Source organism: Ornithodoros turicata, chromosome 4, assembly GCF_037126465.1.
Source record: "Ornithodoros turicata isolate Travis chromosome 4, ASM3712646v1, whole genome shotgun sequence".
Lineage (NCBI taxonomy): Eukaryota > Metazoa > Arthropoda > Arachnida > Ixodida > Argasidae > Ornithodoros > Ornithodoros turicata.
In genome coordinates, this window is record NC_088204.1 from 45,814,461 (window position 1) to 45,839,365 (window position 24,905).

The 24,905-nt window shown below is 45.0% G+C and overlaps 2 protein-coding genes across 4 annotated transcripts in view; one reads left to right on the top strand and one right to left on the bottom strand.

Annotated features, from left to right (window-relative positions):
* LOC135391489 (DNA polymerase delta subunit 2-like) overlaps window positions 1-24,905 on the top strand; it is a 113,008-nt gene that overhangs the window by 72,643 nt on the left and 15,460 nt on the right. The window contains exons 7-9 of one of the 2 annotated variants that reach the window (XM_064621753.1): window positions 11,372-11,660; window positions 16,984-17,085; window positions 18,103-18,300. In XM_064621753.1, coding sequence (XP_064477823.1) covers window positions 11,372-11,660; window positions 16,984-17,085; window positions 18,103-18,233 — 522 coding nt within the window. In that variant the 3' untranslated portion in view covers window positions 18,234-18,300. Of the gene's footprint in view, window positions 1-11,371; window positions 11,661-16,983; window positions 17,086-18,102; window positions 18,301-24,905 lie in introns of those variants that run through there. The other variant, XM_064621754.1, reaches the window with a different exon arrangement.
* Window positions 1,827-8,315, bottom strand: LOC135391490 (uncharacterized). Of its 2 annotated transcripts, XR_010422002.1 has the most exons (7): window positions 7,796-8,315; window positions 7,488-7,626; window positions 3,737-4,119; window positions 3,439-3,645; window positions 2,892-3,366; window positions 2,636-2,808; window positions 1,827-2,459 (listed from the first exon to the last, which is right to left on the bottom strand). XR_010422002.1 is itself a non-coding variant. In XM_064621755.1 (3 exons), exons 1-3 carry the CDS (start codon window positions 2,961-2,963, stop codon window positions 1,979-1,981), a joined length of 726 nt encoding a protein of 241 aa, XP_064477825.1. In that variant the 5' UTR covers window positions 2,964-3,062; the 3' UTR covers window positions 1,827-1,978. The 2 variants fall into 2 exon arrangements, 1 of the variants encoding a protein (XP_064477825.1); XM_064621755.1 differs by lacking the exons at window positions 3,439-3,645; window positions 3,737-4,119; window positions 7,488-7,626; window positions 7,796-8,315 and having other exon boundaries at window positions 2,892-3,062.

Below are 24,905 nucleotides of genomic sequence, written 5' to 3' on the forward strand. Positions count from 1 at the left end.
ATCCCGAGAACTATTGAACGACGGAAACAACAACCGCGAACTCACCTCAACAACATTTTCGGCGTGAAATTGTGATTATGTGTTCAAGGTGGTGGTGGTGGTGGTGGTGAACTTCGCAGTTCAACCGTTCAGCTGCCATTCACGTCAACCCGTTTGCTGCTTTTACTACAACCGCAGGAATGGGAGCGATTGAGCAACAACGTGAGACTTGGTGATCGTTTGAGCATATACTGTAGAAGTGGTTTTTTTCGCGCGGAACCTCCAAAATCGCGAATTTGAGTTCCCGCGAATAACTCTGGCCATATGAGGGCGAAAATCGTTAGGCGTTCGACGCTATACCGCGACTACCTGATACTTTCTACTCCATGTAGCATAGTCAGTTTAAGCAAGCGCAGAAGATTGTTTTATCCCATCATGCAAGATGAAAAGAAATGAAAATTCTGCATGCTTTTGTTACTCCTATAAACGCTTTGCACTATACATGCAATATACCACTATACCACGGAGCCAGAACATGCCTTCCCCTGCATTCTCAAAACCAGCTTGAATGATAGTACCACATCTCAACCGAACTGGTCAGTGCCCCGAGTGATAATTAATAAGAACTGCTAAAATAAACTGGCTAACTTGCACACGGCCAGTATATGGCCTCCAACAGGGTCTCTAAAGGCCATTTGACACGACCTTTCCTCCTATCTCTGTGAGGAGAAGAAAGGAATAGACCTAGAATGCCGCAATCCACGTGAACAACGGATGTCTTAGTACGTGCTGAAATATGCCCGAGTATTGACGGCGGCACGATATGCAAGAGCAAAGCACTCCCGGAAACCTGTGTCGCGAATTTAAATTCTCGTGAATCAATCCTCAAAGCAGCTCTGCTCGAAAACGCGAAAATATTTTCCACGCGAAAAAAACCACTTCTACAGTACCTGCAGAGGACTGGTCTTCAAAGAAAGAAGACCGTATTTCTGCCCATGCACATCGTGCGATTGCCAGGCTTTTTACACGAGATACATATATTGTGCAGCACCATAGCGCGACTGCAATGAACGACGTAGGAATGTATCGTGACCACTCGAACTGCATTTGTTGAACCATTCGTCGGTTATATGAAAGTGCTCATTAGAGTTGCCCCGCACAAAAAGTGTTGGATGTAGTTTTGTAGTGTGTTGTTTATCTCGTAGAGCGCATCGCGGCATGTAGATCGAGAGCCCTTATACGTATTTTTTGCATGTTTACTTGAGTGTGCGCATTGTCTATGGACCTTCAGGATGTTTCCTTCGGCAAACTTTACATATTTTTATGTAAAATTGTGAAAGTACAGCCAGGCGCTGTTAGCAAATCACACAGTACTTTTCTTGAATCAAGAATCCATAGAAGGTACACAGTCATCTTCAGCATTGCACACATCTATGGGACATGTTAATCACTTTGGAATGTCACAGACATGTCATGGAGGCCGGCACATGATTAGTGGTGTTGAACAGACAACTATTTGTCATATTTTAGGCATATAAAGCAGTTTTGGCACCTGCATGTTGAGACCAGAGTTGGACACGTTACTCGAAAAAGGTAATTGATTACAATTACTGTTACAACTGCGCAGAAAGTAATTCTTTACCGTTACAAATTACTTCATCAAAAATGTAATACGTTACCGACTAAAAAATGTAACGCGTTATTTTTCCCGTTACTTTTAAATTGTGGGCCATACCAAAGCCAACAAACCTGCACTGAACGCAACCATGCAGCTCTTGTTGCAAATTCTAATATGAAACACCAAGGTACATGATAAGTGAAATTCACAAATACATTTGAAAGCAACATACATAACACGTACACAAGTTTATTACCGATTTATATACACCTTTATATATATATATATGTACACAGCACCGTTGTCTACGAATGACTTAGGATTATTAAAAATGTACGTTCTTAAAAAAAAACTTAAAATGTCTTTCAAACATTCACCTAATCACTCGCACGTATTGCAGGCATTGAGTTTCAGCATTAGTTGCCGCTCAAAGTTCTCGTCTGTCACTTTTGCGCGCTTACGTGTCATAATGTCCGCGGCGATGCTAAAGACCCTTTCCACGGCCGCGCTCAAGGGAAGCGCCGTGTTATACCGCAAGAACACCTTCCTCACAACATCGTGTTCAGTGAGAGCGGTCAATGGGCTGTTGCTGGGGCAGGCAAGGTATCTGGACACAACGCTTCTCCCGCTTTCCTCGGCCACTGGCAAGACGAAACTAAAATAGTCGTCTTCACTGTCCTTCCCAAGCAGCTGCCGGTCGTCTTCTGCATGGTTGTTCTGGTAGCAGGGGCGGGCTACTTCCTCTGTCAGGAGCTGAATAATTTCTTGTCGTTGTGATTCGTCCTCCAGCCAGCGATCCTTAAAGCGGGGAATTACAATCGACGCAAGGAGAAGATCTCTGTCGTCGTATAAATGGTCGAACCTGAAAAGCGGTACCACATGACGGTTGAAAGCAAAACTTTCCACACAGTCTGCTGTGAACACATAGCAGAAACGAAGAAAGAACGAAACGGATAACTAGAATGCGAAGAAAGAACGAAACGGACACTAGAATGCAGCAGTCCAAGAGCACGTTATAGAGATCAGAAAAGGACCCACCTTGCGGCGACACCTTCCAAGAGAGCAACAACCAGAGGAGAGCAGTACCTGAGCCCCGAGATGCTGAGGTGCTGCAGGCGCTTCTTCAACACGCTAATAGTGGGAAGTAGATGGCCAATGTACACATCATCCCTCTGCAAGATGTCTAAAGCGCAGGCTACGGGCTTCATGACCTAATAACATAAAAAGGCATTAAACATGGGGTACAACTGCACAGCACAGACACCCAGGGTCACCTTGCTTAGCGCTGGCTTACCTCGCAGTACTCCTTCATGAAGAGCAGATCCCGCGGGCGTTGAAATGGAGGGACCTGCAGTGCCCTACACATCCCATCGAGATCTTTACCAACGGCGTCCAGCTCTACCAAGCACGTTATGGCATCGAAAAGGGAGTTCCATCTAGTAGTAACCGGTCTCTGTAGCGCTCGTCCACAATGTCAGTGAATAGTTTCGGCAGCTGTAGCCGACTGCCCCTGCTTGTTCCAGAGGCCGCGACTGGTACGGAGTACAGAGGCAAGTGGCCTCGAAAAAATTTCGTGGGACTCCGCTTTTGCAGCATCCACTGTGGCGACTAAATTCAGGGTGTGTGCAGAGCAGCGATGATGAGGGGGAAGATGCGCACGAACGTCTCCATGCTCAATTTCGTCCAACAACGCAGTGACGTCTACCAGGTCTGCCAAGGTGTCCACATCCTCATCGGCGTTCGGGCTTTGCCATGTATCTCCTAGCATTCTGCGTATGCAAAGTGTTTGTCTCAAACCCTGCTTCTAAGAAAGTATAAAGTACAGGCTACAACACACATACCTGAAGGCCTTTACAAAGTTACTGCCGTTGTCGGTAACGACCTTGGTGACTTTGCCGTGCAGCCCAAACTCATCAAACGTCTGATTAAGAACGTCAGCAATTCGGTCGTAGGATATCGACCTTCGCATCCGGCGGCAAGCAAGGACTGCATGTTTCCTGAGCAGACTCTGGGGCTCGAGCCAGGAAAGTGTCACTGCTAAGTAGGCACTGGAAATAACACATCACAGGCACAGATGAAATGTACACTCCAGGCAGAATGTACACTTTCCTAGAGGAGACAAAGAAAACATCATCATACCGTCTGAAGGTTGTCCAACAATCTGCAGTCGCCGAGACGTAAGGCACGCTCTCCAAGCCCGTGATAAGGTGCGCTCTCATTGCCTCGTATTTTTCGTTAATACGACCCATCAGCACCCTTCGCGTCAGAACGCTTGAAGCGGGCGCTAGGTTCCTCACTAAGTTCACGAAGCTTGGTGCCTCAACAACGGAGTATGGCTGCATGGTGTCAACGGCAAAGTTTACAACCATGTCGTCAACCTTTGTTTGGGTTACGCGCACACGTGAAGATGTTAAGTCAAGTCTTGGTTGTTTGCACGCGCTGTCGGGTCTTTGTTCGACGTCAGCCGCTGCCCTTTTCTTCGCCAATCGCTCGAATCTTGCCATTTGGGAAGCGTGCTGGCTCTGGAAATGTCGCACCCAATTAACACTTCATACGCTACTAAATGTATGCTTCCTCGACAAATTGATGCAATCACCAGTACAGTAATACGCCGGCTACAACATTTCCTACATACCTTGACGTGCTTCCGGAGGTTGGAATTCGTAGCTTTGGAGCAGGATAAGATCTTCTCTTTGGGAAGACATAGCATACATTTAAACGAAAGGTTGTTTACGTCCTTGCCCGCAACAACCGCAAACATCTCTGACAACAGGGGCCACGGAGAATCAGGTGGAAAAGTCGACATCTTGCCAGCAGAGCAGACCGCATACGAGTGACAGCCGTCGGTTGAAGGGGAGACTATATAACATAGGACGGGTTTTTCCAGCGTCTATTGGTCCCTCGTTTATGGATCATAAGCAACGACCATTTAGGCTTGGGTAGAATGTACTAGAAAAGTCTTTAATCCTAGTACATTCTTGTTTAGGCTGGTCAGTGAGTCACACACGTCGCTCTACCTATTATTGCGATCTCGCCTCCTGTCCCAGATGAGGTCGCGGTTGTAAGGGATTATCATATTACTGTGGTGCGCATGGAACACGTGTGGACTAGAGACAGCCGTCACAGTGACCTCTGCGTCATTGCTTGAGTCGAACTCGTTGTGGAACAGAAGAATAGATTGGCTTGCCGAAAAGGGTTGCCATTGTTCACAGAAGGTTAAAAAAGTAATTGATTACTCAGTAATTGATTACTGAAAATTGTAATCAGATTACTTGGAAAATTACTTGCTCGCAAAATTAATTGATTACTTTAAAAAATTACTGAAAAAAGTAATTGATTACTAGTAACGCGTTACGTACAACTCTGGTTGAGACAGATGTATCTCTACATACTTTGCCATGACACAAATATATGAAGCAACAAATGTATCCTCTACTTTGTTATGGTTATTAGTCAACACTGACAAGAATGTGGGAACACAGTTTTGTACCACCTACACTCTTCAAAATGACCTTCACACACGACACATTGTAGGTCAACGAGACTCCAGAATGATGTCCTCTCCCTCCCCATTAGCTGAAAACATTTTTCTACAACCTTGCATAAGGGGAAGTTAGTACAAGAAACGCACACGTTCCTTTTTTGAGCAAATCAGTATTCAGAGCATTACCATACTGTGGTAGGCCTGCAGTGCATTACGTGGTACAGCACACACTGTAAAAAATTTCACCGTAGAACATGTCCCCCGTTCTAATGGCAGTCTTCTCCAGTTTTTCAAACTGCCATTTCCCATAGTGCTTTATGGTATGACACAGTATTTCTAAATCTTTACTGTAGTTTACTGGTTGTAGCAGAAAAAAGACACCACTGTTTCCGATCACAGGACGCAAGCCATAAGTGCTATACGGAAACAGTACATGCTGCTCTCTAGCAGTTGTTCGTGTTTGGACATGGTATGGTGCATGCAGGGTAAATCCCACGGTTAAAATATCCACACGTGAACAACTGTTTGATTACATGATGTAGAATGCTGTATAATACAGTAAAACCTCCAAAGTCGGCTCCCTATCTTGGAAGTAGGATAGGGTTTTCCCTGCTAAGTTGGACAAAACCCTGGCCAAATTACCTCAATATCGGCCCATCTTTGCACCAAAAAGACCCAAAATGAGCCAGTGGCCTTGACTTTTGCCCCTTTTTTCCCCTATACTGGTCTCAGCATTTTGTTGCTTTAATTTTTAGAGTCCAAAAACAAGTGCTGTCAGTCTACATTGTAATTCTTTATGTGAGCACTTGTCTTCAGTTTGTCTAGAGCCTTTGAACGCGCACTGCACCAAAGCTATGAGAAGTGGGCTGACGCTTCAGAGACAAGTCCTTGCTGCTCGAAAAGCTCCAGAGGTAATGCCATTGAGTAGAATCTGAACGGAATTGAATCTACTAAAATCAGTAATAATTATCATTGAAGAGTGGGTAGAGGTACCACTACCAGGCACCACCACCAGGTGCCACTAAGGACCTTAAATTGAAGAAGGGGGACATTTCTCACAGCTGTGATCTTTTCCATTTTTTGTTGCCGTCATATTCTGTAACTCTGACACCTCTATAAGTAGGAGACGCTTCGGCTGCACCGCGGGTGTCCAACATAGGAAGGTTTCACTGTATTTATGTCCCGTGTCATGTGACCACAAACAATATGTGCTTTTGCTCATGCTGAACAGCACAGGCGAATTGAGCTGCATGAAACCACATGAAACCCGAGGCGCGGAGGAAAAGGCATGACTTTACGGTCTCTGTGTCAGTTGTTTCATGTTGTAATTGCGTACCAGCTGGCCTGTACAGCTTGGGACAAAAGTTCACGGAACACGGCACTGACGTATTTCTTCATCGGGACCTCCCCTTCTAGATATTACGAAGAGATCGAATAAGAAACAGGTGACCGGATATTCTGTCCGTCCCTCAGTTTGTGTATCCACTCCTGTTTGCCGCTAGGGTGTCATCCAAATAGAGAAATGTGACACTCCGGTGTTCCGTAAACTTTTGTCCCAAGCTGTACCTGAGAATAGGTTTGATGCATTGTACACGCACCATAGACATGCAGTATGTGGTGTGGTGTGATAGTAATGCCACTGTCAATTGAAGAATAATGCTCTAGGTGGATTGTTTCGGTACAATCTTGAACTATGCATACCAAGGGGTAGAGCATCTGCGTGACACTGGAAGTAAGAATGTAAATGTTACCTGAAGTCATTGAATAATTAACATTATGAATATACTGCTGCAGATCATACAAACAATAGCACACAAGATGCTCCGATATGTTCTGCAGGAATGTCTCTGTACTCACAATATTAGTACAGCAGCTATAGTAAGGCATAAAATAAGTTTTTGTATACATGATACCACTTGAATGCAACACAAGCTTCTGCTGCACTGCCAGAACACCACAGCAGACAGATTTACCTTACTTCACCTCAGAAAAAGTATGTACTGTTGCACACATGATGCTGTTTGAATGTCTCGAAAAACATAATTTATGATCGAAAGACATCAACTGGAAGATTTCGATTTACCTTAGTCAAAACTGAGAAAAGGTATGTGCTGTTGCACACATGAAACTGCTTGAACTGCCCTTGAGCGCTCTGGAAGAACACCTTATTTGTGACCAAGATACAACAGCTGAGCCAACATTGAATTTATACCTTACTCAAAATACACAAGATGTGCTGCCGTGCATATGATATGATGATACTGCTTAAATGTACTCTGAAAGCGCTGGCACCTCAGGCATGGTTGCTCTAAGCTAGCGAGCAACAGTAAGGGTATACGAACACAAGAAGTCGAGCACAAGTGATGGAATGCACTTGATTAATCAGAAAATGAAATGTCTCAGTACCAGGTGTCACTGTTCCGTCAACAAAAACAGATGAACTTTGAAGGGGCGTCTGGTTGGCACTGGTGACAGCCTTCAGCTTGAAACCCAGACGGTGATAGTTGAGACGTGGAGTGCAAGCTTTTCGGTGATGCCAGAATGCCTGCGAAATCATTTAACAAATAAGGCAATTCCAAATCTGTACTGAGAATACACCCGCTGTGGCCTAATCTCTAAAGGATGAAGCAGTAGCTGACAAATAGCGTATTTTTCTCTTCTACGTGATGGCATTTGCACCGCATGACTGACTTGTCTAACATTACGCGTCTTACCTTTATCTGCTGCCTAGTCCTGCCCCTGCAATCTCTTGCTGCAGATAAGGTTGGCACAGCATCCCGGACGAGACATCTTCGGCTTCTTGTGAAACAAGTTGCGCATTGCTTCCGTAACATTCGTATGAGCGAAATGAACAGATCAAATCGCTGCTTTCGAAGGTGGCACCCGGTCGGAGTTGTAACCGATTGTTGCAGTCAATAGCCTCCTCTTTCGCCTTTCGGAACATTGTGGTTTGAAACATTGGAACTGCATGCTGAAGTGTTCTTGCAGACGGGAGCAAAACGCTCACGCATTCTCGGCACGCAGCACAGAACACGAAGCACACCAGGAAGCCTGTACTGGCCTAGCAAATGCTTTGCAGTCGAAGGAAGCAGAACTCACGTTCCTCGTGGGTTCAGTGAAGTCCAGAAATATACTGGCTCCCTAATAGCGAACTGTTTATCACTTCCCTAATGTGAATCTGCGCAGCAGACGTATGGTGAGCAGACGGCTCGGCAGAAGAAACTGGCCGGCTTGGCGGAAGATACCAAGCCAAAAGTCATGCCAAGCCGGAGCACGGGCAGACCACGAATGTGTCGTCGACACAGGGTTTGCGGGCCACAAGACGGGATGTCAGTGAAACTAAAAATTCACTTTTTCGGAAAACCGCGAGGAGCTTGGGATAACTATTTTGCATACATAATCAGTGTTCCCTTATGAACACATCGTGTGAGTTCCATTCCATTCTGTAACACTCGAAAATCGGCGTACACCGAGCACACCGCTCCCGAGTCCACCTCCATTTCCAGGGGATCGCCGTTGACATTCACTGTTATATGAACTGCCGGTGGTTGAGCTGTCTCCTGGTAGATACCATTCATATCCTGATGCCAGCCGCGAAGGTGACCACCTGGGCCATCCTTTGTTGTTTTCCATGCCTGGAGAAGAACTTTTTGCCTTGGCTCTTCGCTGACACATTTTTACAATGTGCCCTCCCTGTTTGCAATAGTGGCAAGTTACGTGGTTACGTGTCGGAATGAACACTCATCCGGTGCATGAACTCCTCCACAACGAAAACAGTTGACAGTTGCATTAAGTGACGGTACTCCACTGTTGCATTTTGCCATTGGTTTGTAAGGCGTAGCTTCCGGCGAATAGTTCCCGTGAAGACGATAAGCTTGTGTGGGCACTGCCCCCCTTCTCGGTTTCAGGAACGGCATATTCTGCTGCTACCGCTTTATCCTGAGCCATTGCGAAGCATCGGTTGGGTCCAGAAAGCAGCTGTTGCTTAGAGATTCGTCGCACAAGCCACAAACCAATCTATCATGGTCACATCCAGTCGTCGAGTATAGATCCAAGCTTACAGTGCTCTGATAGCTGCCGTAGTTTGCAACGGTTTCTCCAGGTTGCTGGTCACGTTTACTGAACTGGAATCGTTGCATGAGAATGGTAGGCGCTGGGTTAGAATGTGCCGTGAACTTCACAACAATGTCCTTATACTCAGCCTTGGAAGGCAAAGTTGGGAAACAAAGGGAACGAATCACTGCATACGTCGTTGCACCACATACAGTGCGGAGCACACCTCGCTTGACGTATGTCTTGACGTTATGTCATAAGAGGTGAAATAAAATTTCAGCCTTTCCAGGTAAGAAGGCCATGCTGCCTCTGTGCCAGGAACGAATTCCTCGAAGACTTGAGATGGCGGTGCCGTTATAGTTACGTGCTTCCTGACGTTGACTCTGTTGTTTTCTTGAGACATGCCTTGCTATACTGCATTTTTGTAATTTCACGTTTTGCCTCGTCGCCATTGTTACATCTACATTCTCGCTAGTGCCAGTTTGGCACTAGGTGCAGAACTGATACAAAATTAAGGGTTATTTGTCATTCCTGTGCTCAGTGAGCACTTGGTTTACAAGCCACCTTGTGGCAGCTTATACACCCACCTAGTTGTTGGAAGTAATGTAAGGTACATAACGCATGTATTACGGTACTGTAATACGTGTATGTAAGAAAGTCGAGTGCCCAATCGATACGTATAATTTACGCACCCCTACTTTGGTACGGAAAATGCTGATAAAACGAAAAAAAAATAATTTGTGCACCTGCAGTTTTGCATGCGGGTCTCTGGCCCAGCGTGTCTCAGGGACTGGTTTCTGCTTACCACCTGGTTTTTGTTATGCGCTCAATTGGAAGCTTCCAGAAGGGTTTCTTGCCGTAGTTAGAGCACTGTGGCACTGCTGTCGATTTTGTTGGCAGGATGAGCGGTAGAAGGCCTGGTATTTTGCTTGTCGACCATTACCTGATCGGCACTTCACTCCAGTTTCTCTTTCACCCTTACACATTACAGTGATAACGTCAATGCCGGCTCTACCGGGAGCTGTTGACCAGGACATAGACGTATATTTGGGAATATTGTTTTGGGAATTATTTTTGTTGGAACAAATTCCCGCGTAATTTGCTCACCCCCAAGTTTTCAGAGTTTTGCGGGGAAAAAAGCATCCAACTGATGTGAGTAAATATGGTAATTAGAAAGAAGAAAAAATGTTATTTCATGCAACAGCCATCTTCTGATCACTTGTAGCACACAATAATTCCAGATTGTGGGTGTTTATCAATGTCCATGTTTGCACAATTGTAATGACTAATTGTGATAATTACTGTATGAGAAGCTGGCATTAGGCAGTGAGGCTATAAGATGGAAGCATATTACACATACAAAATGTCGTGAAGCATGGAAGTCCCACTGGGGTGTCTGTCCTGCACACACTCATCATAGGTCCACACCATGAAACCCATCTTCGTCATCACTTCCTGTAGTCTTATACACGCCTTTTACCTCTTCACTTAGTGCTGTTGCTTGGTGATGAGTCATCTCTTTTAGTAGAATCTTTAATTTCTTGAGAAACATAGCGATTGTCACCCTTTTGTTGTTTTAAAACGATGTTTTCTTATGCATTCACAACCTCCTTTTACTAGACATTATGTTTACTTTTAACTGATCACACTCCCACAACTGTTCATGTACACTTTGACCTAGTTGCAATTTCACCATTGTTTGGGCACACATGACCTTAGTTGTCCTTGCATCATTAAAACTCCAGTCGTCATCAACAACATGTTTAGATACGTGTGTGCATTCAAGAACATGTTTGGATGCTGTATGCTGTATACAGTCGCTGACCGATTTTTCAGACTTCTAAAAGCCACAAAATCAGTCTGAATTATTGAGTAGTCCACATTTTCAGTCAATGACACAAATCTCTCCCAAAATGATTTTTATTAAAGAAAATTCAAAAAGGCACAAAGAACTATCAATGCGCGTATGCTTTGCTGCGCGTAGTATACTATTCGTATAGCCATGACCTTTTTCGTACTAAATATTTGCCAAAGACTCCTCCTCAGATTAGCTAATCTCAGCATGAGTTGCAAATAGGACAAGTTGTTTAAACCTATTAATTCTATAACTCCTTTTGTCCCTGAGCTAAATGTGGTAGCTCTGTTAGCTGCTCAGGCTCACAAGATGTTCACACAATAAACCAGTTTTCCAGAGTGGTTCACATTTCTTATCGTGAATGTTCTGTTGCCTTCTGCAGAGCTTTATGGAGGTGGACCTGATGTCAGGCGATGCAGACCCTTGCAGTGCTCTACTTCCACAACAGCCGCTTCATCATTGCCTTGTGCCACATGCAGCACAGCAGTGCTCTATATTACAGTGTGTCACAAACCCTTACATGTTTGACATAGATGGTGTTCGTGTTCTTGGCACCTCTGGTCAAAACTTGTCTGATATTAGACGCTACAGTTGCATCTCTGAACCCATTGAGGCACTCGCACGAACTTTAGAGTGGCGTCACTTGGTGCCAACTGCTCCTGACACTCTAGGTATGCATTATGTATTTTGCTGCTCTGGGTAGTGCATAGAAATCCACCGTGAGGTTTCGCCTGTCGTGGCGGATCCATGAATGTCGTCACGTGTGTGATAAGTACTTATTCAGATTTTTCAGGCAAGACTAGTAGCTTCACCACATGCCCCACAGGACCAATCTACTTTCACTTCCAATATGTATTTTGGACAGTTTCTTAGAAGAACAGCTTGATTATTCATTACATTTTACTATGTGCTTGCTTTGTTCTTAAGACCTACCACTCCTGAAAGCCACAAGCACTGCAGAACAATCTGCTTCTATAGTCGTGTTGAACTGAAGAAGGAAAGTAAACCTAGTTCGGTAGTCCTCAAAGTATTACTGGGCTGCCGATAGGATGGCTGGACACAGAGAGGTCCTTCTCCCTCCTGCTCCAGATAATGTAATCCATCATATTCAACTCTGTTACCATATTGGCTGTTAAGACTGGCCACATGACACTACACAGCGTCGGAAAGTGTGCTCCCCTACTTATGGTGCATGGTGACACTGCAGTATTTCTCCTGGCGCACTATTGTCTCCCTACCTGTGCCGGCATATGTAGTTGACACAATGGAAATTGATGTTCTGTGGCTGGAACACATAGAAAAGACGCCACACAATATATGTGGGTTCGAGTCCTGCAGCTGGCTAACCTTTTCAGTAGCTTCCTTTCATCGTAGTTCACAGTGCACACGTGAGGAGGTCAGAATGGCAGCGGGCTGAGGGTGAGGGTCAGCATTCTGAGAGAGACAGCGAAGCTGAAAGGGTCGGAACAGGCAGCCAGTAGAGTGGTTGTAGGTTTGTTGGCCTCACACTTAACCACTTTCGCCTGTCTCTTGACCTAGAAACTAATCTCCTCAGGAGCTACGGGAGAAGCGACTGTGCTCGTTTGCGTTCTTTGTGTCATCTCATTTCATCTGACCGTATGACAGGCTTCTTTCACGTACATGATCATTGGAGCACACGCATTCAAGGTAAAACACTGTCACCGTCTCCAAACATTATTTGTAAAACGTGTGTGTTTTGTGGGTATTTGTCACACACACACACGTAATTGGGATGATGATGTGAATGATGTGATGTGATGATTGGGATGATGATGGAATTGGGTCATTCACCGCCACTATGGTATGAAGTATGTGTGGAACAGCGTGTTTCAGGGTATACCTGCCGCTGGACTCGCATCACCACCAGCAATTGGGTAGAGTAACTCCCCTGGCGATGGTACACTCCGTTCACCATCTCACAATAATGTTGTTGTCGTTACCTTACCAGTAGCACCTCACACAAAGCCAACTCCACCACACAGGTGTGATCATCTCGTAACACATTTTAGCACTGTTTAATCCATCCCTGCACAAGAGACAAATCCCTCCCAGACTCGCATGACATGAATAACCACTGCTATTGTACATGCAAAAATTATAGCGAAGGGCTTCAATACTTATTGGACTATTCTGCCCTTATGTTGTATTCTTGCACACTTCTTGATTTGGATTGCCAAGACCAGAGGAGACAGGAATTTTGAGGAGTTCTTTCTTCTATTTTTTCTCAGTCTTTGTTGTCTTGATGCAAGATAAAAAGGTAGAGGGAAAGACAGCAACACAGGTGACACATAAATATTCCAGTGAGAGCAGCAAAAGACAAAAACAAAATCTTGCTTGGAACATCGGAATGGCATGGCAGTGTTTCCCTTCAAACACACGCAGGAGATTTTCTTTTCACAGCTTCATGACTTCAGCATTACGCAGCATGGCACCTTTTGTCATCTTTCACACGTTATCATCATTCTAAGTAGCGCATTTCAACACATCAGCAAGTACGTGAAGCACTGACAACGGCATTTCATCCAGAAACACTACGATACCTGCGTAGTAACGCCTGCGCGGATCATGCTGTATCCCCACTAGAGCTCCACCGCAGCGCCACCTACAGTTGATGTCAAGGCAAATACTTCCACTTTACAGCTATCACTGCAAAAACAAAAAGAAAGTGGGAGGAGCGAAGTGCGGTGGAAGAAGTGAAGGTTCATCAGGTCATTTAGAGAAAAGTGTCCTTTTGAAGAAGACCATATGAAGGGGTGCGAGTGACGAATCATCTTTTTATCAGCCTTGGAGATATCGTAGGCTTCTATGAATTCTCTTCCTTCTGTAGCAGGCTGTGGACAACGATGAAGAATGCCACGCGCCTGGACAACCTGCCTCGGTTCCGAACCACCGTCCGCGAACCACCCTCTAGCAGGCAAGGTGCACCGGGACCACTGTTTCACCGGGGACTCGGAGGGAGACCACACTAACCTGAGTTTCTGGCCTCCACCTGCTTCACGATGGTCCTCCCCAGCACTTCTCTGGCGAGAAGCAGCATCCACGCTTACGTACTGGTCGCGGTACTCTCGCCCACTCAGCAATGCACTCACCCAGCAACAATCGGCCCTCAGCAACACAGCAACGATCACGCCACGCAACGCACTCAGTGCCGCTCAACACAATCAGCAACCACTGAAGCATCCAAGCACTCAGCATTCAGATCTCATCACTGAAACCCGCCCGGATCGCAGCGTGCTTGTTCCCGCCATCGAGCTGCTGCTGCATCAACAACCACAATCCCAAGCCGTGTGCCCAGTCGTCCACCATCCATGAGTCATCCTCATTCTCCTCTTCATGGTATCGACGCGGACATCAACCGCATGCACCGCTCCGCGTCTGAGGGGGGGAGTGATGTGGCGGCCCGTGGACGACAACGACAACCCGCCTCTGCTGCCGCGCGCTACTGCGCCTGACAGTCGGCTCTACCAGCATCGTCCTAGCGGGAGACCACATCCATCTGCCTGCTTTGACATTTCATCATCGCCGGTCAGGACTCATGTAGAGGAAGACCATCGTCCTCTACACTTCCTTTGTCGCATGAGTTGCCAAGGTGTTGGCTTTGTCTAGGTGGACCATGTCCCTGTACATGGTGTCCAAGCTAGTGTGCACAGGGGTCTAAAAAAAACATGGTGTGTCATAAGCGAACACAAATTGCAGAATATTGTGACAAGTCAGTGTTCTCAAAACCTATGGTTTTTCATGGCAGCTGATTAATGAATTAGGCACATATGTTAGCTAATTTTCTTATTATTCATTTTTGGGCTTAGATGTGAATTGGAAACTTGGAGGGAGGGAGGAGGAGGGGGGAGGTGTAATATTCGGTAGATGTATGGTCTGCCTGCCTAGGCTGGCGGCACGTTGCTCGGGAAAGTTGTAGAGCAAGGTGCGTCATCAGCTGTCTGCTCTCACCTGTATGTCGCTTCTTGGCAGATAACTGATGTAGTAGTTCTGTACGCTTAAGAACTCTGAAATTGAGGCGTATGTGTAAGTGAGCTTACCTTGTATCACAGGGTATACTTTTGGATTTTGTGCGCATTCTCACTTAACCGGAAAAGAAAAGAAACAAGGCATGTGCTGTAGGAAACAATTTTGATGGGTGTTGCTCGACACACCCTGCAGCTTTCAAAATCACATCTCAGCCCTCGGATGGACAATTTAAAGGTTCGCTAATCAATAGCACCTAAACGCAGACGTGGCACCACTGGCGGCACATGGAAGAGGCATGGTAGCACTTACGTAGGAAACATGCGTAACCCCTTTGTTATTTCACATGCAGTGCTTCCTGTGCTACAGGGTGGTCCAGCAATTGTGATAGAAATTCATAGTAAGTAACGCAGGCAACCGAAAGACATGCAGTCAATGGCTTTTTTTCTGCCAGGAACATTTTCCTCATATTGGTGCCATATTTATTTCATTTGAATTGATGGAAATTATAAGGACGATGGATTTGAATAATCACTGTCTCAAATTCTGCTATCCCATGTTTTCCATAAACATCTAATTAATAAGTTCATGAATTTTAGCTAATTAGTCTCCAGCAGCTGCATACGCTGTCCTACAGGATGTCTGCTTGGCCGTATAATCCACCTCCTGAAACGGCATGTATTTTGCTGTGCTCGTTTTTCAATATAAAAATTCTGTAACGAATAAAAAAACACACCTTGTGTATTGGGCACAGAGAGGTTGTTGCATTAAAGAATGTCTCAGAGAGCATTCCCGTTCCATCTTGGGCAAAAACCAGGTCCACCTAAAGCGACATACAGAGACACGTGGCTGCAATGCCTGCCTTGACAAGGACGATTGGGGCATGGCCACTCACCTGACGAAGGAACAGAACTCGTACAGGAACAGGCCGACAAAAGATGCCATTTTGTCGCTCGCACTCCTTCCTGTCAGCTGGCCTTCCTCGAGAAGACGCCTTTCTCTGCATGACCTCATCCTCTTCGCTTACGCCCTTTTTTGTTTTCGTATGAAACCTTCAGTTGCAATAAAAGTACTTGTCATGTCTACGTTTTTCATGTGTACCTAAAACCATACGTGGCATTCGGTACATTCCCTTTGATGTTGGACAATAGTGTTGCCACTCCCTTGTCAACTGCGGTGATCCTTGCAGCCACGCTCAAAAACCTGTATACTGAAAGTGCTATGCTTGCAGAAATGGCCACGACACGTTGCCCTGAGTTTGTGTAGTGAAGCAGACCTGTGTTGACACTTTTTTGAAGGTACTTTGAATGTGCTGAATAACATATTGAAACGAGGTAGATTTTTTTCCCTTTGACTAAAACTTTGGACTAATTATGTGGCTCCTATAAGCCTGAAAAATTAGTCTGCAGACTGCAGATGTTGGGACGCGGAAGACAGGGACTGAAGGAAGCACACAAACACAAGCGTCACTCGCAACTAATATGTATTGCAGGCAAAAGAATGCTTTTAAAACACAACCTTATTTTGCCTGCAATACATATTAGTTGCGAGTGACGCTTGTGTTTGTGTGCTTCCTTCAGTCCCTGTCTTCCGCGTCCCAACATCTGCAGTATGCTGTCTCACCAACTAGCCCAACTTTCTGCGCTTGTTTAGTTTGCAGATGTATCTAGAAATTCTAATGCTTCAGGATTTTATGTACCATGAAATTCAGGGGATAAAACATGGTTGCTGCCTCAAAGTTGATATTTTCAGTTGCATCAACACTCTCTTTGATTATGTTGGCATAGGAGCATGTACTGAACTATGATGCTACAGCAGCAAGCAAAACAATGCATATGGCATAGGACATCCCACTGTGGAAGCACACTCCATTGTAATGTGGAATGATGATTGTGGAAGTGTGAAGTTGTAAACTTGTATGGAATGCATTCCAGATGAAAAAAATCACATAATTACTGCTTTGAACAACAACGGCTGAAGTACTAACATGCACTTTATTTCATTTTCTAGCTTCGTATCCATTTCCAGACAAGGACCCGTTCATCATGGAGCAGTGCCCACACATTTACTTTGCAGGCAATCAGCCAAAATATTCGACTAAGTTGCTCAAAGGTAAGGCAGTGGGATTACACTCTCAACATTTGCTCAACTGCACAGTCCTCACACTTAAGGCAATACACTGCTTATAGGGCAGTTGAAATGAAATCCAATACATAGTATTTACTTGCATGGTTCACATGCAATTAATGCACCCCAAACTGTCCAGATATTTCTACTTTATTTTTCCCAGTATACCGTACTTACTCGTGTATTTTGCACCATCACATAATTTACGCACCACTAATTTACCACTAAAAATTACAAGAAAATGAAAGGTTGCTTAATTTGCGCACCTGTGTTTTCGCATGTGGATATCTGACACGCACGTCTCTGTGACCATGGCGATTGCTTTTCGAAATGCCGTCAGTGCCACCAAAGTTAATGCGACGCTTTCCTTTGATTTGCGCAACTCTTTTGGGTGATGGTCCACTGACACGATGGGTGGTGCTGTCCTTCTAACTACAAGACGGAGAAAGAAATGCTGGATGAACACGCTATGACAAACCTTACAGCACATCATGACAAAGTTGGGGAACATAGAGTGCTTTTGGTTATCAAGTGCAGCTAGTGGCGTCTTCCAGCAGCGTCTCTATGTATGTCACCGGTATATATGAGCGGTAGTGGACCAGCATTTTGCCTCCTGACCGTCAGATATTGTGTGGTATTTGGGTGCTTATTTCGTGCTTGCACAATGCAGTGATAATGTTGATATAGGCTCTATCGGGAGCCGATATGACCGGCATACTAAAATTTTGAAATTTTGCATCCTTTAAATATCGTAACGAACGTTCCTGCGCAATTTGTGCTCTCCCAGCTTTTCCGACTTTTCTGGGGAGTAAAAAGTGCACAAATTCTGCGAGTGAATGCGGTTGTAACACAGCTCCAGCACTACCAGCCTGTATTATACGAGCCACTGTAGGGTGAACGAGCACCATGCATGCTTTTGAGGAGGAAGGACAATACCAGCCATTGAAAATGAGACGAAAACAGAATGAACAGCAGTGTCCAGCAGTGTTATTGTAATTGCAGCACTCGCACACACGTGCAGTGGTGGAACTACTGCACCATTTGCGTCAAATCGCTACTCCCACTACATGTTGCTGCTAGAGGCGGAACAGCCGTGCCATTGCGCCGAATGGTCCGAAAAGCAGGTGCTGTAACAGATCACTACGTTCTACTTCCTCTGAGTCGATAGTGAGAACGAAACCACAAGTTTGGCCACTTTCCGACTGTGGTGGTGCTGCTGAGTGCTGTGTATGCCAAAGGGAGTCTGGCCGTTAGGGGAGCGTAAAATAGAGGCTTGACCTGTCAATCAAATTGGGTGTTTTTCATTGGCTGCTGTTTCCTATGCGGGCCGCCATGACGCCAAAATTTTCCCTCTTGGAATGGTAAAGTGAAGATCTCATGACAAAATTTTTCACAAATTACTTTAATTTCATTCCGTTTTTCTGTTGCAAATATCTTGCAAATCACCTTTAAATTACGCTACAGTGTTGACATTTACCTGAAAATAATATGGTTCGTCATCCTTGTTAGGCCTAGTAAAGACAGCGGTCACAGGCAAATAGCAAGTAAAACTCAATGGACGACCAAAAATTTCCATTATATGGCATACTTATATTCATATACACACCTTTGCCCGTTCTTGATTCATTTTTGTAATGTTTCATAGTTCAAATACATACAATACTGCCAGTCTGTTCCAAGAAGCCGTTCTGCCATCCCATCAGTTCTGCTAGCATGCACTACCACTTCTGCCCTTCCGCTATTCTGCGTCTTCACGACATGCTCCTCTCTATCCAGATGGCGCCTTTAAAAGTGGACGCAAAATCCATTATATTGATAGGTCCTCAGGGAATATCCTATTCAATCTAATCCAATCCAATTTGCCTAAAATGTCGGCACCCAGTGAATAGCCTGGATGAATAGCGAATTGTATCTTGGCTCATGATTGGCCAGTGAGCTCAAAAAGTGGGTTGGTGAGAGCTTCACGTATAGGCAGGTCCCATTAGTGGCCAGATTCCCTTTGGCATACACAGCACTGGCACCGCTGTACCCCCATTCTGTTCCGCTAGTGATGAGTCGTGCACGCGCTTGAACTTCAATAGGAGATATGCGAAATAGCGCCATCTGTCGAGTGCGCCGCTCCCGACCGCCATGGCTAAGGCAGATCTCTCACGAGCTGCAGCGCGGCTTGAGGGGATTCCGCTAAAGAGAAATCCACGGCCGCAATTTTTGAAGCACGACTTCCCGGTGGAGTACAGAACATTTCGGCTGAATGTACGAATGACAAACTGTTCAGAACTCTAGTCTCAGCAGCAGAAATAGTCCTACAGTTTTGCGATCGATTCCATTTTCAGCGAGATCTCACACGGCATTTATCATCGACGTTCGGCATTTGCATTTACTTTGTTTTCTTCAATACTTAACTTTTTAGTTTTGGCTGATATTGTGACGGTAAGATTAAATGAGATACTGGTCTTATAAAAGGGAATATTTTGATGCAGGAGTTTTTCATACCATTTGCCGCACTGTGCCGAGCAATTTCTTCCTTAATGTTTTGAGATTCTGGTAACCACGCCACGGTTGTAGTGCTGCTGCATTTGGTAGTTGTGATATATAATTAGACGATATAGTACTAAGTTTCAGATTTAGATGTTGGAAGGTATCTGGTTCTATCATTGCTGCTTGCTCTCCTTAAGCCACGACTTGACCCGTTTGTCGAGCATGTGACTTCATGACCAACGGTTATTTGTTATTTTATAAATAAATATTTGATCAACATAAATGCCATGATTCTGAACCTGTAATAAGAATGGTTTTACCCTACGTAGTTCAACTACAAGAAGTGATCTTCCTTAACGCACACACAAACACAAATAAGATTTAAAACCAAATATTCATAGATGATGTCCTATTCTCGCGTTCTGGCCCATCTAGTGGTTCGACTAATTTCTTTTCTTACTTTCCCTTGTGCACGAGAAACTGGAACACAGTAGAGAACACATGTAGAGACCGCAAATTATTGTGCACATGCTTATTTGGAGTTAGGATGTACGTCAAGAGAGCGCACTAGGTACATATGCAAAACAATAGTCCAATCTATCACATTTGACAATTCACCTGCGGGTTATGATATAATTCACCATAAGTTCGGTGATTTTACAAAAAAAAAAGTCGAATCAGGATCACTCATATCACATTATGGGTCTGCCTCTCAGGTTCTGCATCAGTGGTGCATAAACGAGCGGCAAATGTCTGATTCTAAAGTGACTGCCTACTCGTATTAATTCTGAATGATCAAGAATGTTAAGCTTTACTCATTAAGCTTTAGTCTGGTCCGATAGTAGCCTCAACTACGGGATACTATTTCAGGTTTTTTCTTCCTAGTGCTCAGTTACAGCGATTCATGAATACGCACCCTTTTGTCGTTTTATTCCTCTCTGCTAGTACAGCTTCGCGCAGCAGTGCGGTGACACCTTCATCATTACTAAATAACATTGTGTTTTGTTCTTCAAAGTTTCGACATGCACACTCCTTTTCACGACAAAAAGTTGTTGTGGTAATCAGACGATTCTTTACTAAGCAGAACGAAAAGCTTGCAGTGTCGTTTACACTATGCTGCCGGCTGCTGCCTTGCTGCACAACAAACTTTTACTAACGCAGTGGTACATGAGGCGCTTACACATAGGATGACAACAGAAGCCCTTTTCAGCTGCCACTATTCAGTCAAACTTACTCTGGGGCAACGCAAACCGTGTACACGGAACAGCGGGGCCATGCTTTCCAAGCATCGCCTCGACGAAAATGGCGCGAGCGCGTTTCCGCTAACGGGCAAGAGAGGGCGCTTCATTTCGCATATCTCCTATTCAGGGAGTCTTCAGCTCGGAGTTGGTCCAGCCTAGCTAGGCGACTTGTGACTGCAATGTCACTGTCAGAGTTGAAAGGTGAGCAAACCGACACATCTCTGCCCTAATGCTGCAGGAACCTTCCTTTGAGCTTGAGCAGCTGGGAGATAAGTAATCGGTTTTGATACAGTTTCCCACATGGTATGCTGTTAGCTGGTTTTGGTTTCAAGACTTTCGTTTAGGCAGGCTAGAATAACATCTTGGTACTTTTAGCCTGCCAATGGGAACTACATTCCAAACTGTTAGTCGCACTAAACCTCGATATAATACCATAAAAGTTTGATGGCAAAAGTAAACTAACATTTTGAGGATGCGGCTGTAAGACAGTGCTTTGTCTTTTCTGTTTTCGTGTAGTAGTTACCATTTTGTTCTGTTGTCTTTTAAGTGTAGTTACGAGGGTGGTTCCATAAGTTTCCGACCCAACCAACTTTTAATAGTCAGAGAGACGAAACAAGTGTATCACTTTTCGACATAGTCACCAGTGATGGCCACTAACTACTTCTACAGTAGTTTAACTATAACTACTAACTACTTCGCGATGGAGTAGTTAAAACTACTTCTTTAACTACTGCAATGTATTTTAACTGCATCTATAACTACTTAACGTTGTCCATCAACACCAATTCCATTCTATAGTTGTCTTGGACACCTAAATATGAATCACAAGCAGTGATAAAAGTGAAGATTTAGTACATATGCACGGCACAATTGCTCTGCACCTCTGTTCTCATCAAACAAGTAACTCAAGGGTAAAAGTCGGAAGCACAATCGTGCCTTAAAGCTTGTGGCAAAATCGGAGGTAGTTGGCGCATGCCGTAACCTAACTACTGTAGTTAACTACTCGAAATAGTAGTTTAACTAGTAGTTGCCACTACATTTCTGGAAGTAGTTGATAACTACTTTTTAACTACAATCAGTTAGTTTAACTAGTAGTTTAACTACATGTAGTTAACTACTGGCCATCACTGATAGTCACCCTTAACTTCGATGCACTTTTGACACCTTTCAACCAACACTGTTATACCCTTGAAAAAATAGTCCGAAGTTTTGTCCGCAAAATGCTGGAAAACTTCCTCTTGCACCTCATTATCATTTTGAAACCTCCGTCCGCTGATATCCCTCTTCAAGTTTGAGAACAGGAAGTAGTCACTCGGTGCCAAGTCTGGACTGTAGGGTGGTTGGTGGATTTCTTCGAAGCCGCACTCCTTCAGTGCAGCCTTTGCATCAGAAGCCGTGTGGACAGGGGCATTGTTCTGGAGCAACCGGACACCTCGACTCAACCTGCCGCGCCTCTTTTCCTTGGTGGCGTCTCGCAGTCGGTGCAGGAGTGAAGCATAATAAATCGCATTCACCGTGGTGTTCCTCTCTTTGAAGTCGATGAGGAGGATTCCGTGACAATCCCAAAATATTGTTGCCATTGTCTTCTTTCTGGATTGTTTGACCTTGGCTTTTCTTGGGGGTGCTTCTCCTGGTTTGCGCCATTCCATCGACTCCTTTTTCGAAAGGGGATCATAGTAGAGCACCATAGTCTCATCCCCTGTGACAATTGACTTAACATTTCTTCTTCGTTCTCTTGACAGAGCTCCAAAAACTCTTTGGCACAAACGACGCGCTCTTGCTTTTGAACTGACGAGAGAAGTCGTGGCACCCATCTCGCACCGACCTTTTTCATGTGAAGGCCCTCGCCTATGATGCGAAAAACGGTTGTTTTGGAAAGCCCCAGCCTTTCTGAGATTTCCTTCACCTTCTGACGCCTGTCGCTCAGCACTTTCTCCTCGACAAGAGACAAATTTTCTTGTGTCACCACTTCCACTGGACGACCACCGCGTGGATCATCTTCAATGGACTCTCACCCCAGTCGAAACTGCTTAGCCCAGTCTTTTACCATTGTGTACGACGGAGAGGCTTCCCTGTACACGTTGTCCAGTCGCGCTTTAATTTCCTTAGGTGAAAGTCCCTCTTTTGTCAAGAATTTTATCACAGCGCGGTACTCGATTTTTTCCATTTTAACTGAAGAGTGCACCCTAGCTGTTTGAAATGCCGCTCTCCAACCGACAAAAATATGGAGAGGGTTGAGGGTGGTGCGCCGGCCCTCCAACAGATGGTGCCACTCGTCCTTAATCGGATTTTCAAATTCGCGCGCATTTTCTACCTCGGGCCGGAAACTTATGGAACCACCCTCGTACTTCATACCTGGAACAGCTGAACAAAAAGGAACAGCTGTAGCGTCCATGCAGTATCTTAGCGCTCTTAACCCATTATACTGAATGAATAAACGATATGCAAACGATCCTGCTGCTTTATGCAGTCTTCTGACAACATTATTTTAGAGGGACTTTCTACTGTAGCCAGTGTAGCGACTGTTAGCATTGCCATAATCAGCACGTTTCTTCACTAGGGTATACAGCAAGGGTCTCTAGCTCTCTTCCTTCCTAGTGCTGCTACGAATCTATGGCTTGACACACGCGAGATTGGCTTCTAACAGCATTATGTACTTGTAAGGATGGTACTCCTCTCTACGGGTACTGTCAGGACCAGTGTTGAGGATTTGAATCCGAGGATTTGATTTAAATCCGTATTTAGGCCTGCAGGAAAGAGGGTGGATTTGATTTGGGATTTGATTTGCAGCAATGCATAGAGCTTGAATTTGATTTGAGATTTGACGACAGATTCCTGCGGGATTTGGATTCGGATTGAATCACATTCAACCGAAATGATTTGAATCCGGATTGAATCACGTTTTCTTGAAAGGATTTGAATTGGGATTGAATCACATTTTTCTGAACGGATTCGAGCCCACAGTGAAGGTGGATCCCACCATTCAAGAAACGCAATCTGCGCATGCATGAACTCCCCTCCTACCTTTGTTGACGCACGCAGTGCTCCTTCTCCCCTTCTTGCGCATGTTCGGAGGCTGCTTGAAAAACAACTCCTACCCCCACCCCACCCAGAAAGTAGGGGTGGAGGGGTTCGCCTTGATGATTTCGGTTCAGTTTGCCTTCTACAGCAGGTAACTGGACCTACATTCGCTTATCTTCTAGAAGAGGTTACTTATACTGGTGAGTGGCTCAGCAGTTAAATGAACTGTCGCTGTGCGTGTCCTAGTGACGGGATACCTTCCGAAGTCCGAGAACTATGCGTGTTTTTGCAGTAGGACAGCGACTTAAAGCCGAAGCGCCAAAGCGTATGAAGAAATGACACTGTACTTATCTGAGAGCAATGTCGATCACCCCTCGCTCCTCAAGTTCTGGAGTGAAGTGACGTCCCGCTCGCGATACCCTATGCTCTCCGCGGCCGTGAAACAAGTATTTTCAGTACCTGCCAGTTCGGGCGCCGTCGAGTGCGTGTTTTCCGCCGCAAATCTTACTAAGTGGGCTAAAAGGAACAGGCTCCACCCATCCACTTTAGAGCACCTGGTGTTCTTGAACAAAAACCAGGTTACATAGACCTTGTTTTTATGTCCTCATCATTCGAATAAAATAGCCATTGCAGTTTTACCTCAGGTGGTTCATTTGCCTGATGGCTGAAATATCAAATGCTGTCTGCTAGAGCTGCAGTCGAGGCCCAACTGCCCACGTTAGGCCGTTGTTCCTTGCAGCACAGTGGAGTTGCATTAGCTGCACCGCATTAATTTGGCTTTCTTGGCCATTACTGTACCTTTCATTCAATGGCGAATTCGGGTGGTCATTTCGGAGCAACTTTTTTTGTCAGAAATTTTCACTTTTCAACCTATACCTGAACGAACTGTTAGTACAACTAGAACACAGCAACTATGGCGTCAGGGTCAGCACAGCGGACACGAAGGGGAAACAAACAACGACATTCCCGTACTTGCTTTCGCGGATGACATGTTGTTACTGACACGAAACCCTACCGATCTACAACATCTCCTACACATATGTACTGAAGTAACCAACGAAGATG

Coding starts and splice junctions, on each gene's coding strand:
- LOC135391490 (XM_064621755.1), bottom strand. CDS start 2,963: ATGTGTAGGGCACTGCAGGTCCCTCCATTTCAACGCCCGCGGGATCTG. Junction 2,809..2,891: donor TCATGAAGGAGTACTGCGAG/GTAAGCCAGCGC, acceptor TTATGTTATTAG/GTCATGAAGCCCGTAGCCTG. Junction 2,460..2,635: donor TTGGAAGGTGTCGCCGCAAG/GTGGGTCCTTTT, acceptor ACCGCTTTTCAG/GTTCGACCATTTATACGACG.